The following is a 17,125-nucleotide window of genomic DNA, read 5'->3' on the forward strand; positions in this document are numbered from 1 at the left end:
TGTTTGGACAACTGTCTGTTTCTTGGAGATGGGGCATGTCCAAAGAGGCTGGGGATGCTGCTAATTGAGTATACAAGCAGGGATCTGAGATTACAAAGCAAGACCACCAGTGCTTGCAAAAACTTAAAACCAGCATTAGCTCCCTTCCTCTATGCCAAAGAGCTCTGTACAACACAGAAATTTATCTGTCAAGCTGGAACCAGGAATGGCAGTGATGACTCGCACCACTGCACTCAAACAGCACACAAACTCCTATAGGGCTAAAATGGTTCTTTGGTGCCATCTTGTGTGTTAAAATGGAATGAATTGCAGCTCTCAGACTTGGTCTTATCGTTGAGCCTGTGAGAGCAGCTCAGCTCTTCTGTTGCACCCAAATTGTCAGGCTGAAACCCGGGAAGAGCTTGCTGGATTAGTTCAGATATGTCCAGCCTGATTCTTTTTATTGGGTGTTGTCCCAACTTGAGCCACATTCACACCAAACATTTGAAACACCTAATGATGCTGTTTTAAATTGCCATGGCTCAGTCTCACACCCGTCTCATAACAGGAGATTGCATTTAACACCTAAAGTCCTGGAAACAAAATGTTATTAATTATGCTGTTTCACAGGCTTCTGAAATAGCTTTCATTATTCCTGTAGATGAAAAGAAGGATGTGTTCCACTCGTGGTGCTGCCTTCACAGTTGCTAGTTGGCTGGCTGTTTGCTGGCACCATCCCAAACCCAGTGGAGGATATGCCACCTTTTGCTGGCATAATCCTTCTCTTTCAGCTGCTGGTATCAAGCCGGTACCAGTTGGCCAGACCAGGCAATAGATACAGAATTGTACAATGAAAGCTTTCCTGTGAATAGACTGAAAAGGGCACTTACTTTGAAACCTGGGTAAATATTTCACCTAATTCAAAACATGGCACCTGTACAAAGCCCTCCTCTTTGCTGCCACCTCCCAAATCACATAGGCCTCTGCCGCCTTTGGTTCTGTACTGTATGTTTCATGCAAATTGAGGATCTGAAGCCTATACCTTCTTTGAACCTGTAAACTAATTGCTCAAAAAATAATCAGTGTTGAGAGCCAGCTGCAGGCGAGTTCAGATGACAAAATAAATGCAGATACAAGGTTGATAGCAATTAGATTGCCACCTGCTACGCAGCTTTAATCTGCACCCCTGAAGTCCAATTGTTTGCAGAGGTTGGCAAAGGAACAAGGGGGAGGGGGAGAATGCTTCAAGTGCAGGAGGTATTAGGGTCTTATCCGAGGGACGGGAAACAGGATGGAACTCGTGCCAACTTTGCGCTCAGGTCCCTATGGTGTCCTTTGAATCCCTTTTGAATTATTATTAATATTTTCTATAGCACTTTTAATTGCTGAGTGCTTCAGCCCTGCTGCGGGGAGAGTCAATATTATTACCATTTTAAAGGTGGGTAACTGAGGCTGTATACCTTTAAAACACACCAGAAGCACATTTCTGCTCTCAAGGAATTCTGGGTGCTGCAGTTTGTTAAGGTTTGCTGGGAAATGTAACTGAGGAAATGAACTACAGTGCCCAGAACTCTTTGAGGAAAAGCATGTGCTTTGAATGTGCTACAAAGTGTGTACAAAGCCTTAGTGACATTTACTAGAGGAGGTGTAAAGGTAAAGGTACCCCTGCCCGTACAGGCCAGTCGTGTCCGACTCTAGGGTTGCGTGCTCATCTCGCTCTATAGGCCGTGAGCCGGCGCCGTCCGAAGACACTTCCAGGTCACGTGGCCAGCGTGACGAAGCTGCAGCTGGCGAGCCAGCACCAGCGCAGCACACGGAAACGCCGTTTACCTTCCTGCTATAACGCGGTACCTATTTATCTACTTGCACTTAAGAGTGCTTTCAAACTGCTAGGTGGGCAGGAGCTGGGACCGAACGACGGGAGCTCACCCTGCCACGGGGATTTGAACCGCCGACCATATGATCAGCAAGTCCTAGGCACTGAGGTTTTACCCACAGCGCCACCCGCGTCCCGCGTGGTACATAGGGACAAACGCAGGTGGCTTCCAGCATGAAGAGATATATTATTCAGGGCAGAAATTGTACATATTGGTGGTCTAATCTGGGTTCAGATTGGCACGTCAGCATCCCAGTGGGCCAAGGAATAAAACACAACCAGTGATGCAGACTTGGCAAATCCTAGTTTCCAAAATCCATAGCTGGCGCCAACCAAACTGTCCCACTGAGAGCCAGTGTGGCATAATGGTTAGAGTGTTGGACTAGCCTACCCCAACTTCACAGGGCTGTTGTGAGGTAAGGAAAACCATATATACCACCTTGAGAATATTGGAAGAAAAGGCGGTATATAAATGTAATAAATAAATAGTGTGGCAAGTTTTCAGCTTCTTCAGAATTTTTTATCAAGGATTTTACACAAAGTGTGTGTGTGTGAGTCTGTGAGAGAGAGACAGAGAGATTCTTTCTCTCCAAAAAAAATATAGGCTGATGCAGCTTATCAACAGCTTGCAGCCACAATGGCTTTGTCTTACCTCCTCTACTTTCATAGACAGTAAGCCTCTAACACCAGTGCTGGGAACAAGTGGGGAGAGCGCTGCTGCGGCACCAGGTTCTGCCTGTGGGTTCCCAGCAGGCTGCTGGCTGACCATGAATTTGTCTGATCCTCGTTTAAAGCCATCCAAGTTAGTGGCCCTCGCTACCTTTCATGGCAGCAAATCCCATAGTTTTAACAATGCAATGTGTGAAGAAATACATTCCTTGGTCTGTCCTAATCTTCCAACTTCCAGCTTCATTGGATGGTCTGGAGTCTGGTACTCATGAGAAAAGCTTCTTCCTAGCCACTTTCCCCATGCACAATTCCTATACACTGCTATCACATCTTCCCTTACTTACCCATTTTTCTAAATTAAAAAGCCTGAAATGCAGTAACCTTTCCCATTAAGGCCTTGTTCCTACCCCTTAAATGATTTTGATTTCCCTTTTTGGAACCTCCTTCAGCTCTGCAGTATTCCTTTTTATGTCAGGTCTTATTTCTTCCCCGGCAACCTACAAAATCCTGAGACTGGTGTTGTTTCTAAAGTTGCATCGCCTCAAGAGGCTCATGGCAACCAAAGATTCAAGCATGAGCGCAAAGGAACTTTTCCATGCCGACATCAGGATCTTATGAGAGCAGCACCTCCTAAGATTAAGCTGCAGGCCTAAATTCTGCAAAATTCTATTGCCGTATACAGTGGTACCTCAGGTTCAGTACTTAATTCGTTCCGGAGGCTTGTACTTAACCTGAAACTGTTCTTAACCTGAAGCACCACTTTAGCTAATGGGGCCTCCTGCTGCTGCCACGCCGCCGGAGCCCGATTTCTGTTCTCATCCTGAAGCAGGGTTCTTAACCCGAGGTACTATTTCTGGGTTAGCAGAGTCTGTAACCTGAAGTGTATGTAACCTGAAACATATGTAACCTGAGGTACCACTGTATTCTGTTGGTGCTGCCCTACAGGAAGCAAAATCCTGGTGCTTGAACAAAAGACAGGGAAGTAAGGGGAAGTTTCAGAGATGGTTATGTTGACTCACTTGCATGCACACTTCACCACATCTGATCCTCCTTATGTTGTCTTTTAATAAGTGACTCGCATCAAGAATAAATTAAAACCACTGTGAACAAAACATTTTATTCCAGCATTTACAACAGGAAGCAGTAAACACTCCTTTTATGTTTTACATTATTTCTTTTGAGGGAGGAGGGAATAATTTTATAAATAAATAAAAATGAAGACATACTATTTTATGAATTGCAATGCATCCCAACCCCCATTAATAAAATCTAAAATGCAGACTAGTAGGAAATAAAAATTGTTCCCAAAATTGCCAGAGATCTACAAAGAAAAGGTGCAGCAGCAGAATATGCCAGGTGGAGAATTGCTGTTTTATATCAACATTTACATTTATATTTTTCAAAGTGGGAGAAGTGGCTTGCAGCCTTTAATTTGATTTTTCCTAAGGTGAAGTCATCAGAAGACAGGTGCTAATAGTGCCATAGCTTCGTTGGTTTCAAATATCATGCTTTCTAAATTCATCTCATGATTTGGGCCCCTACGCTTTTTGATTTTCACATTAATGATGTGGTTCCTCACTCCAGCAATTAGAAGCAGGAAGGTGTGTTGTCCGATGACACAGTGCTACTTATGCTTTCCCATCTGGGTCTTAAAAATCTACTGGTGGCTTTTAGTTTGTGCTGTGAACAGGAAAGCCTCATAGTAAACTACTAAAATAATTGTTTTTGGAAAACGCAGCTCTAGAAATAAATGGAGTTTGCACCAACATGAATTAGAGCAAACTCACACCTTCAGATGTCTTGGGAGTCCTCTTTAGCAAATCCTTGTCTTGGAAATGGCATACTGAGGCAGTTGCACCAATGTAACACAAAATGTGGCCTTTCTCTCCAACCATGAGCAATCATTTAAAAATTATATTTATAATTTAATTTATATTATACTTAAGAAGCACATACAAGGCTCCTGTATTTCCGTTTTAGAAATTTGTGAATGTGATTTGCATGTGCAGTGGAACATCGGAAATTGAATGTAATCCATTCTGGAAGGATGTTCCAATTTCTGAAACATTCGAATTCTGAGGTGCGGCTTCCGATTGGCTGACAGCTAGGCTTTTTGCAGATTGGAAGCCGCATCAGACGTTTGGGTTCCAAGGAACGTTCAAAAACTGGAACACTTACTTCCGGGTTTTTGACGTTTAGGAGCTGAAACATTCAGGAATGGAGAGGTTCGAGAACTGAGGTTGCACTGTAATTGATTGCTTCACCTATTAACAACGAGGCAATCAACTATTTTTAAAATAAAAAATGCAGCATGTACATTAATTTGTATGTGCTGTCTGTGCTGGATTTAATGGAACTGCCTACATGCAGAAGAGCTCTGCATCCAGATAAGCAGGGCAGACAGGTCTCCAGACTAGCCTGGCTACCTTAGATGAGCCTATTCCATCACAGAATAAGAGCAGCACATCTCACATCAATGGTTTGGCGTCCCCCCACATGCATTCTCAATAATTACCATCACTATGTATACATAAAATAGGCACAGGCACCTGGCTCCCGATACATTTTCAAAGTGGCCCTCTGCGGCAAAGGAGATCTGAGCATCAAAGTAGTATCAAATGCACAGGTTGTAAAGAGGAAAGTCTCACTGCTTGGAGCTTGGTTTAAATGTTAATGCAACACTGTTGATGCAGAACCTCTGCCCAGATGGCTCGGGACCATCGCCGAACACATGGCCCAGATGGGCATCGCACTGCAAGAGAATAACAGACTTAGTTGCAGTGCCAGTTCCTTAAATTAAAGCGTATCTACATAAATTAAACAGTCTGATTTCATAGCCAAAGGGGCCAATTAAGCCTGCAACTGCCATATAAGCAATACCTTCTGTGTTTAGAGACAACTTCCGAAGCCCACTCATTTTAGTGTGCTCACGTTTGCATGCATACAAATGCCCCAGGTGTAAAGTCTGGCCTCTCCTGGGTAAGCTTTCTGTGGAAAAGATACCTTAGTGCTAATAAGATGGTTTTCTATGCCAAAAAAAAAATTCTTATTGAGAATACCACTTTAAAATCAGTTAATAGTATGGGGGGGGAGGGGAGAATGCCCTCATTCCAATCAGAATACAGTACCATTGTTAAATTTGTGAGTCAGTCAGGAAATCCACTGGGACTTCTGATGCAGATTCCATGAGTATAATCACTCATGGGGCAGATCTATAAATTTTCCTTCAACTTTTGTAAGGTCAGCTTTCCCATCCACTCATCATACAACTGTCTCACATGTGCCGCCTGATCCTTTGCATATTTACTCAGAGGTAAATATTGTTGTATTTAACCGGGCTTATTCCCATTGGAAATGTGCACCAGAGTGCGGCAAAATCCTATGCATGTCAACTCAGAAGTCCTACTCGATTTAATGAGACCACTAATGTTGTGTAGGATTGTGTTGTAGTGGTCTAAACCGCTGAGCTTCTTGGGCTTGCCAATCAGAAGGTCGGCGGTTTGAATCCCTGCGACGGGGTAAGCTCCCATTGCTTGGTCCCAGCTCCTGCCAACCTAGCCGTTCGAAAGCACGTCAAGTGCAAATAGATAAATAGGTATCGCTCGGGTGGGAAGGTAAACGGCATTTCTGTGTGCTGCTCTGGTTTCACCAGAAGCAGCTTAGTAATGCTGGCCACATGATCTGGAAAAACTGTCTGCGGACAAATGCTGGCTCCCTCGGCATGTAAAGCGAGATGAGCGCTGCAACCCCAGAGTCGTCTGCGACTGGACTTAACTGCCAGGGGTCCTTTACCTTTTTAAATTTGCCCCATATGTTCATACATTAGGTCCGCTACCTGGGGCTAATTTCATGATTCGTGAAAGTGTATTTAGTTGTATTAATGCGGCTACACTTCACTTTTTGTGACACATATAGAATAACAGACTTGCATTTAAGGAACTTTATATGCTTTCTTTAAGGTAGGTGTACCTGTTTGCAGATAACTTCTGTGCTGCTTGTTCCTAGTGAATTATCAGGACGTCTCAAGATATTAGTATTGCTTTCATCTGTGCCACGTGTCCCATATGCTTCTGAAAAGGATGGCCACCCTGTGCCAGAATCATATTTTGTTTCTGAGCTATAAAGGACAGCAAAATTGCATATTAATGAAGGGTTGTGGTGCACGCACACACATGCACACACAGAGGATGAGATAGATAGATAGATAGATAGATAGATAGATAGATAGATTAGATGGATGGAATCTATCACTAAATTTACCTCTCACCTATGAGCAAGAAAGTAGCTTGGAGCGGGATGTTGCTTCCCCAAATAACATTGCCTTTATATCTTGTTCTTTTCTCCCCACCCCAAAGTCAGCAGTAGTAGTGTTTAAAACTCCTACTGTTCTAAGTGCATTTTGCAACAGGGAATTTTATTAGCGCAAGCAGTTTCTGACGCAGTACTGTGCCTAAGATTTCAGATTAAAACTGCAGAGTGGAAGGAAAGAAGGACCTTTTTCTGCCTCCCCACTTCCAGCTACTCTCTGAAGACTGGAGAAGAGACCCTCTTAAGAATATTAGGGGGGTGGGCAGGTGGATGAAAATGCTGACAACCATAACTGCATTATTAAAAAGGCAATCTTGTATCACATGTGAATATCCTTAAATTGAAGGCTAAAAAGATGAAGTTTTGCTTTTAAATAGATAGATGTTCAGTATGGAAATAATCAGGGTTGGATTTAGACACATAATAGAAGCATTTTCGTTTAAAGCGTAAATTTAAACAGGGAAAACAGGTAGAGAAAAACGGGACTCCACATCACCATCTGGTGGCACAATGTTATATCACATATAAATCGCCTTTCCTTTACCAGTCTAGCTGAGTCCTAGGATTATTTATAGCCCATGTGTTGTTGTTTTTAATAAAATAGATGAAGGATGGAGAGCAACTCAACCAAAACCTAAGGACTTCTGAAGCCCATTGATTTCAGAGAGGACTTTAACCCTGTGCTTGATTTCTCCTTTAAAACTAGTGAACCACAGCATGAACTAAGCATAGTAACTCATAAGTAAGTACAAGAGATTTCTGTTGGGTGTATTTGTTAGTGAGTGAGTTTAGCACTATAGCCTTAAGCCTGTGCAGCTTTGACTGGACTGTGTCCAAAGTTTCTGAGGCTCCAATCCTGTACCCACTTGCATAGGAATAAGCCCCACTGAGCTCAGTAAGACTTACACATGAATATTCATGCTGTTGCCCACATATGCCTTTAAGGAACACATGAAAAGTTCAAAGAAACCAACAAAACATGTCTATGTCTTCCAATTAAACATAGACATTTACATTTTTAGCAACTGTGGTTTAATAAAATTAAAAAGTTTTGTATTCTTCATACTTTCAGAAATATGGATCTATCAAGAAACATTCAGGTGGGAAATTGTGTCCTGTTTCAATCAGACATACACATTTTTGGTGTAGCCTGATTAAGTAGGAACTTTGTAAAAATCTGTCTGATACGCCTAGTCCAGCCACACTTGCAAACTCCTGGATCAAGGTGTACAAACTAAGCAAAATCAGCACTGTTCTAAAACCAAAGAAAGAAAAGCAGAGAAAGTAGATACCCATGTGAAAAGAGTCTCTTTCACCATCTTCATTTATCAACTTCTTACTATTTAAAATTTTTATAAGTAGTGTATAATATGAAAACAGACAATGCCATTACAGAACCTAAAACCAACAAAACAGTAAAAAGCATATAAAAACAAATCTTCTAAGAAAGACGGACCTGAAGTGAACTCTAGTTCAAAAAAACACCCTATGCCACAGTAAATGTGTTAGTCTTTGAAAGTGCCACAAGAGGGACTCCTTGCTGTTTTTCCATCTCACAATGTAAATGCAGGGAAGAGAGGCTCACAAGTTTGTCAGAGATCCACTTTGAACTACTGAAAGTGCAACAGCAGGGATCATTCAGTGTGCAATTTAAGGGTTAAACAGGGCCTGTGCGCAAGAGTAGAGATTTCTTATGCAAAGGAAGTCAGGAGCAGTAATGTTTCTGAATGCCAGTTGCTGGAAACTGAGGGAGAGGAGGGTCTTGCTGCGCTCAGATCCTGCTTGTGGGTGTTCCGCATGGTGTCTGGTCGGCCGCTATGAGAACAGGTTGCAGGATTAGATGGGCCACGGGCCTGATCCAGCAGGCTCCTCTTATGTAAAGCAGTGGAAACAGCTCATTCCTGCATGAGAACTACCACTGGATTGGGACCAGCGCAATTATACTCTCTCCACTGACGATGGCTTTTCAAACAGGTGTTTAAAATTGTCTTGTTCGCTGTGTCTTCTACATCAGGTCTACATTTTCTTACTGTAAAAAAAAAAAAAAAAACCCGAACAACCTTGCCAATTTTCTGCCCTATTAAAATAGCTCCCCACCACAACTATCCCTGTGCGGTTTATTTATAAGTACGTCGCTTAGTCTGCTAGAAACATGTTAGTAGCCACCAAAATGCTGCTGCTCAAAATTCTATTTGTTCTTTGAAGTAGTTCACCAGAGCATTTGTGGATAAATGGACATTCCCCAAACATATGTGTTAGATTAGCCCTTAATACACCATTCCTTCAACATATGTTGTTTACTTTGATCTGCATTTTAGCTGTCCCAAATGTAGTTGAGATGATTTTAAGAAGTATGACCCTTGCCTATAATTTTATGACTGGGCTGAGGTTTGATGTTCCATTAAAATTCTGTGATTTGCTATCTATAAAACCTGAGGCTTATGTTCCATGTATTCCTAATCCTTAGTGAATTCTTCCTAGGAGAAAGCAGGAACCTACATACCCTGCAGAAACACTTTGCATGCTCAGAGATTAGGATGCTTCTCAAGGGGCAGCTCTTGCTTTTGCCCGCAGTTCAGCAGTAAACACAATACAGCTAGGGAGGAGACTCCTTCCAATAATCTGAATGTGGGTCTTATTTCTACTTGCAGCAGGCTGTGAGGTAATAATATCCAGCAGCTCAGACCAGGCCCCCAAACACCTAAGCAGTCAGAGCTGATGGGAAATAGTAGTCTACTGTGCTTTCTACGGCTCCCTGCAGTCAAAAGGGAGAATTCTGCACTAGTTAAAGGTTCCAGACTCGAGGAAGCCAACCTGGGGGTGTCCAGATGTTGTGGACTACAACTTCCATCATCCGTGACTATTGCCTGTGCTGGTAGGGACTGTTTGACATTAGAGTCCAAGGCATTTGGAGAGCACCGCTTTAGGTATCCTTGTTTGAGACAATTTCCAGGGTCTTATCCTACATAGATCACAGTATGATTATTGTTTACTAAATTTTAATTGCTTTCTACAAAAATAACCTCATGGATCTTACAAAGAACATACAAACGTATAAAAGAATTAAAAGAATAACACAATGATACAATAATGTAAACAGTAAAAAACAACACCCACCAGACAAAAAAAGAGTGCCTGGTCACCAATGACACAAAAACCAATCAACAGATGTCCAATCAAAATTTAATCCGCTAATATTATGCAAAGTCAAATGCCTGGCAGTATAGGAAAGTTGTAGCCTGACACTAAAATATATTAATGCTAGTGCCAGGTGAGCCCCATAGGGAAGTGTATTATGTAAGTGGGGAGATGACTGAAAAGGCTCTCTCCCTGAATGGAAGAATAGCAGTGTTGGGGGAATTTTAACTGGTAATATTTTGCAGTGGGGAAAATTAACCTGTCCTTCTCCAGTGTCACAGCCCTGAACTGAATCAGGGTCTCCTCACTGTTGCATTTAGATGCACCCTTAGAGCTGGGCAGCCCAGGTTCAAATCCAGGCACAGCCGTGAAGCTCAATGGGTGACTTTGGACCAGTTGCTCTCTCTCAGCCTACTGTACCCTCACTAGTTTGTTGTGAAGGGAAAGCATTATGTACCTGAGCTCCAGAGAGAGTCAGACAGACATATACATGTAGATTTGAAAAAAGAAAAGTATATTGCAATTAGACTCCTACCTGAACAGCACAGCATTGCAGCATATGCAGTGGTACATCCCAGGCTCTGTGTTAGTCAGATGGATTCCACTAAAAGGCTTCAAACATGCATTGTTTTGGTTTTTTTTAAAAAATATTTTATTAAGTTTTCAAATACAAAGTTAGCAATATATACAGAAAAAGAAAAGAAGTATAGAAAAGAAATAAAAGAAAGAAAAAAAACCCCCAACCATTCAAAACATTTTTTATATAACTAACTGGACTTCTTCACATCCTCCTACCCCTGCGTTCTTTATAATAAAAATATCAGCAAATTATTACCTTGTTTCGTACCTTATTTTGTACTTTTCAAATGTTATATTTCTAAATTTAAAGTACTTTTTTATCAGTTACTTATACCTTAAATTGAACATAATATTACTTTAAATTTCGACCTTTTCTTACTTATAACTTGGTTTCCCATTCAAACATGCATTGTTAATATTCTAATTCTTAGCCATTTTTTCCACCCTCCACCTCCAAGTCAGCTTGCAAAACCAAACATCAAGCAGGCTCATGTGTGGGAACTTCCAGTGTAACATGGATATTCAACCTGCATGTCTCTTTGTCACCCTGAGAAGTTTCATTCCCTTTTACTCTCCTGGGGGTAACCAAACCAAGGAGCAGAATCTTACAGGTTCAGGTATGTGGTCATCACATGTTTATAGCACCCAACATCACTTTGTCTGAACAGACAGAATCTGTGATCGATCATCACTGCAATCAGTTTAGGGTGGATAAAGAGAAGTAATTCTTCACGGAACTTTATAGGATTTCCTATAACGCTGTATTGTGTTTTAAATATTTGGTTGGAAACCGCCCAGAGTGGCTGGGGAAACCCAGCCAGATGGATGGGCTATAAATAATAAATTATTATTATAATTATTATTCCTGTCACAATTTGTGATGATGCCTTTAAAAATGGACCTAGTCATGTAAGAAGAAGAGGTCTATCTATTTTATCTATTAGAGGTGGGGAACTTTCAGCCTGCAGGAAAAAATTAGGCCTGCCAGGCTGGCAAATTTGACTTGCATGGCTGTTTTCAGCCAGCCCTGCCCACCTGTCACTCATTTGATGTCCTAGGTCTAGGACATCAAGTGCAGGACAGGTAAAGCCCCAGCTGCCAATGAATCATTAGGAGTGCTCAAGTGGCAGCAGGGCTTGCAGGCAGCACTGTTTACATTTGCTGCCTAATGCTAGCCACCCTGGGATTGATTGTACTTGGGGGTTCCTGGTTGAGATCCTGAACAGAGCCAAAACTCTGCCAAATTAAGGAACAGTTATGCAATGTATGTCTACGTTGAATATACATTTCACCTGCTTGGAAACTATTACAACTCTTGGCTTACCAGTTCAGTTCCTTTTTCCCTGGTGACATAAAACTGCTCAGGAGTCAACTTCTTTTGCCAGTCAGTGGTAACACTCGACTCATCGTATCTTGTCAAAGAACCCACATCTTTATCTAGAAAGGTGGAAGAACAAGAAATTCAACCAACAGGTATAAGCCACCGTGCGCAGAATAAATTTCTATATGCCAGATTGCACCAGAAGGCGAACAGTAATTACATCCAGAGCCAAGAGAAGGCGATACATGGAGGCCTGCAATTACAGCTGACAAGTTGCTGAAATACAAGGCGCTTAGAACAGCTGCTGAGAGAGAAGCGTCACTCCACAGTGGTGGCATTTACTAGGAAATGGTCAAAGGCTCATATTCATGGAGGAGTTGTTTAATGGGGCCTTGAGAACAATAAAAAAGATATTGCATACAGTTAAAGGGGTACAGAATCTTTGTAAAGAAAATGGTTTCAAATAAACATCATATCACCCTTGACGAATTGACAGCTCTTCCATCTCCCAGAGGCCTCATCAATCCTGCAACACACAGGTTGCTTCTAAACCACCATTTCCCCTCTTCCTGGTGCACACAAATTTACTTGCAAGCTCGCAAACTGACCTGCGTCTGTTGCAGAGCTTGGCTAGTGTGCCTGATTGGTCTAAGCATATTAAGCTGCCTGGCATGTTGCACACCAGCAGTATTTGGCAAAGCTAAGAGCACAATTCTAACTTGTCAGGATGGTGTGTTGCACTGCCAGAAAAGGATCCAGTGTGATGGATAGCCCAGCTTAGCCCTGGTAGATGGGAAACTGCCTAGTGATGGCTAGTGTTTCAGGGCCAACAGATCACCAAAGCGGTAAAATCCTCAGACTATGATAGCCTGGAACTGGCACAATGAAAGGGGGGAATCTATTTAAAAACATTATATATATATACACACACACACCCCATCTTGCTTGCCCTCATTAAAACACAATGAAGTATATTACAGTTGCCTTCATTTTGCAAATGGAAAAACTGGGTCTGTAATATAGTTATTTGCCAAAGTGATTTAATGGGCAATTAAAAACAAGCTTGGCACTCCATGGTCCACATCCAAATATTCAGGAACTGGTCCCATTCTGGCTCTCCCAGAATGTGAAAGGACAAAATGAGGCCCATTCCAGGGACTGTATCGGTGAAAGAATGCAATTGTGTGACTAAACACAGGCCTCATCTACCCAAGCAGCAGAATGAGATGCTGGGGTGATTTGAACCACTCGGGGCTGCAAGTGACAAGTGAACTACTGGGTCTGAGTGCTCCCATACTTAAGAATAATAATAATCTGTGCAAGTAAATAAACGAACCAAAAACTTCTAATACACCAATGTAATATACCAGCTAGCCTCTCTGTAGCACTAATTTTATACCTGTAAAAATTTTAAAAATGTGTTTTTGTTAAATCACACTTTTTAAATCAAGTAGTATAGCCTATTTTACCACTTCAAGATGATACCACCCATTCCCACTTTGTTTTGCTCTGCGCACACGTTGTCCTTCCTTTGCACTGCAACTCGTCTCCCTAACGAATAAACCCGGGTAATTTGCTGTTGCTATAATTAAATCAACTCTTAAGTCATGCATAAGCAGCACTAGAGCAATCGCCTCGAGCTGCCTCCGAGCAGCAACCGAAGGAGCACCGCCCCCGCCCCCCTCAACTTTTGCGCGCGCGCCCCCGCTCCCGCCCGGTGAGGCCGGGAAGCCCCGTAGGGAGACGCAACCCCCGCACCCCTCTGCCGCCCAGCCAGCTCCGAGCAACTACCGCCGGTGTCGGTGTGCGCAGCTCGGGGGCCAAGGCAGACGCCGCTCCGGGCTGCCCCCTGCGAAGCGCGCAGAAACAGCGGCGGCGCCTGCACGACCGGCTGCAGGGCGCGAAGTCTCCTGAGGACTCGAGCGGCAGCCATGGTCGCCTCTGAGGAGCCCAGAGCTGCGTCGCGCTGCTCCCGGGCTCCGCGCTTGGACTGAGGCCCCGCCCTTGGCGCGCGCGCGGCCTGGCGGCTTCTTGCTTCGCTCCCGGGACCGAGAGAAGGAGGATGCGCGCGAAAAGGCCCTCTCCTCCTTGAGGGAGGCAGGCGGGGCCGCCGCTCCAGAAGGCTGTTAACAAGCCGGGCGTAGACGACTGTCTGACAGGAATCCAGGAGGCGCAAGTCGGAATCTCCTCAAAACGTTTCGCCGCCTAAGGCACAGGCAGCAAACGAGCGCCCTGCGTCAATGTGTTGTTTTGGCACCTGAGGAGGCAAATTCCTCCACAACTGCTTCTTCCCCCTCCTTGGCAGGAAAGCTACTACTACTACTACTACTACTACTGCAGTACTACTATTGCAACATTAAATAATGAACCAATTTGATGACCTTTTGTGAGGCCCCAAATCATCCGCCTGAGGCAATGGTTTCACTCTAATGGTGGGGCCGGCTCCACTCTTCATACTGTTCCTAGCAAAATGAAACGCAGCAAGGCAAAGATGAGGATGAAGAGTAGAAGCAACACACTTCTTTCCTGACTCTGGTGGCACCAGAAAGAAAACTCCGGGGGCACAGAAGGGGGAAAGTATATTTCTAGGTGGGCAAGTTGTGTCCCATATGTTAAGATGGGGGGTGGTGGTTGATGACTGCAGTCCAGCAGTGTGTGTGCGTGACACTGCCCATGGTTCCCGACCCCAATTTAGTTTGAGGGTTTCATAGAATTGTAGAGTTGGAAGGGATGTTGAGGGCCATCTAGTCCAATGCCCTGCAAGGCAGGAATTTCAACTGGATCATACATGTCATCTTCAACCTCAGCTTAAAAACCTCGAAGCAAGGAGAGTGCATCACCTCTCGTGGGAGTTCCAATGTCAGAAGGTTCCATTTCTTATACATGCCCTTCTTGCATCTCAGCTCATCTGTAAGTTCTTTAGGCAGCCACACCGGTTTCTTTAAGTGCTTCCCACTTTTCTTGTTGGAATTGTCTGCCTTTGTGCCTTCAATATTTCAAAGACTCTCCCATCATAGCTGTCAACTTTCCTCTTTTCTTGCGAGGAATCCTATTCGGAATAAGGGAATTTCCCTTAAAAAAGGGAAAACGTTGACAGCTATGACTCCCATCTATCTTGGATTCCCTTCTCTTTTGAGTTTTTCTGACCATGGGATTTCACTCAGTAGTTCCTTAAGCTTTTTGAAATCAGCCTTCTTAAAGTCAAGAGTGCACATCCGACTACATTCAGCATTCCTTTGCCAGTGTGTAATAAAACCCAAGGGGACATGTTCACTTCCTCCCAAGGTTCCCTGTACTTTCACTTTGTTGATCAGTTCCTCCCTGTTGGTAAGGATCAGGTCTGAGAGAGATGCCTCCTGCCCTGTTGCTTCTTCTACCTTTGACCTGCTCTCTTAATAACAAAACAACTAAATTTTATGGCTCTTTGGAAAGCAGTAAAAAAATTGAAAGGTAGAGTTTGCATCGGTTCTTTGGACTTTAAATGCTTAAACACCCTGTGCAACTTTCCTTATCAAATGTGCAAACCCTACACAACTTTGATGAGGGCGGGGGAGACAGGATATTCTGATCATGGATCCCTCCCATCACTGGTAACTTGGTTCTGAGATCGTTTAGAGATACCAGGTATTCAACCTGAAACCCTTTGCATGCAAAGGTTCTTGTTTACCACTAGCCCATGAAGACATCATCCCATAAATGCTTTCAACTATAAAACATTTTGCCCCCACCCAGCCAAAGCTCCATAACTGGCTTTCCAAAGATTTCAATATTTCAGATATTGACTTTCCAATCAAACTTTTTTTAGCAGACAGCCAATGCATATTACAAAGTATAATGGGAATCAATATTAATACTTACATTTTTTATAGAGAGGATAACTATATTTTAGATGAGAAGTGAATTATGAAGATAGCTATTGTCCTGACCAAATCTACATCTTCCCTTGGAGCAATTTAACCTATTTCTACTGCACCATTTGCACTTGACATAAATCACTTGCACACCAGGAGTAGGTGCTAAGTTCAGTGGAAGTTGAGGGCACTCAGGAGATCAAATTATAAGGCCCATCAATTGCCGTCTAATCTTGAGTCAAAGTTCATGAAAACTGCAGTGAAAGAGGCCCAGCACAAAGTTTAATTAATGATTAGATCAGTTCGCTTCAGCACTCAGAGGGAGCATGCTGTTAATTATATGGGTGTAATGATTTTACAGTATGTAGCAGGGGGTGGAATGAATCTATGCTCCACTTCCAGCAGTTACTGGAGAGACATTGATTCACCAAAACATGAAATGGAACACGGAACAAAAGTGACAGGTTTGATGCCAGCCAGCATTTTAGAAATATTGCCACATATGTGTAAGAAAATGGGATTGTCTATTAATTTTGACATGGTCTTCATGTTCCAATAATAGGTGCATTGGATCAGAGTTTGTGTGTTTATAGATTAAAATCAAGTTCAAAAGTATAAATAGAGTAATAAAACTCTATTTTATTACTAGCAAAGCTAGTAACACAGAGCAGAATGCAATACACCAGTAGATTTCAAGGGTCTCTCTGTGACTAATTAGCTAAGTTACCAGACAGCAGCAGCTAAAAACGAGGACCAGGGGGACTTCCCTTGGTAGGTTGTTCTAGATTAGGTGTAGCCAACATGGTGCCCTCCAGTTTTTGCTGGACAACAGCTTCAGTAAGCTCAACCAGCCTGACCAATAAGGATGGTGGATGCTATTGTCTAGAAGGCATCACATTGGCTGTTCTAGATCAAGTAATCAATCTTTTCATATTAAGGATCCAAGCCCAAATTTGCATTTTGGGATCCACTTTTTAATTTTGATATATTTGTAAGACTGTAGTATTGTTGCTATCATTCGCCTTAGGTCAGGCTGTGGCTTTCCTGTGAATAAGCACCACTGAAATCAAATGGGCTTACCTCTGAGCAGACATGCCAAATATTTTACTGTTAACTGTGCTATAAACCTTCAGGAATGCAACCCAGATCACCGGGGGGGGGGGATCTAAAATTCCTATTAGGACAACATGTCAATCAAAATAATGTGAAGCTTTCAACTTCTCTAGATCTCTTCATCAAGCTAAATGATAAACAGAGTGTGGAGAGGAGAAACATTAGCTGATGGTGAAGCAACCAGGTTTTATATGGTCATAGTCTCAAGATGGAATGTAGGAGGAGATAGCAGACATTCAAGTGAGGCAATATTAGGTGCTATGCAGATTTCACATTCACCTAGAGCTGCAG

General features: G+C 42.9%; 2 protein-coding genes across 7 annotated transcripts in view; one reads left to right on the top strand and one right to left on the bottom strand.

Annotated features, from left to right (window-relative positions):
* PIP4K2A (phosphatidylinositol-5-phosphate 4-kinase type 2 alpha) overlaps positions 1-17,125 on the top strand; it is a 181,618-nt gene that overhangs the window by 5,851 nt on the left and 158,642 nt on the right. Inside the window, exon 1 of one of the 5 annotated variants that reach the window (XM_083467571.1) lies at positions 13,776-14,459. The exons of 1 other annotated variant lie outside the window; for it this stretch is intronic. The gene's annotated coding sequence lies outside the window, so the exon portion shown is untranslated. Of the gene's footprint in view, positions 1-13,775; positions 14,460-14,553; positions 14,781-17,125 lie in introns of those variants that run through there. 3 more of the 5 variants (XM_083467569.1, XM_083467567.1, XM_083467570.1) reach the window with 3 other exon arrangements.
* On the bottom strand, positions 3,623-13,803 carry MSRB2 (methionine sulfoxide reductase B2; the record flags this gene model as incomplete). Of its 2 annotated transcripts, none has more annotated exons than XM_083467596.1 (5): positions 3,623-5,276; positions 6,494-6,641; positions 10,506-10,582; positions 11,874-11,986; positions 13,662-13,803. In XM_083467596.1, the coding sequence occupies 5 exons, from the start codon at positions 13,801-13,803 to the stop codon at positions 5,169-5,171; spliced, it is 588 nt and encodes a 195-aa protein (XP_083323722.1). In that variant the 3' UTR covers positions 3,623-5,168. The 2 variants fall into 2 exon arrangements, with proteins under 2 accessions (XP_083323722.1, XP_083323721.1); XM_083467595.1 differs by having other exon boundaries at positions 13,629-13,803.

The sequence above is a fragment of the Podarcis liolepis genome (genome assembly GCF_965112155.1).
Source record: "Podarcis liolepis genome assembly, chromosome: 12".
In the NCBI taxonomy this organism is placed as follows: Eukaryota; Metazoa; Chordata; class Lepidosauria; order Squamata; family Lacertidae; genus Podarcis; species Podarcis liolepis.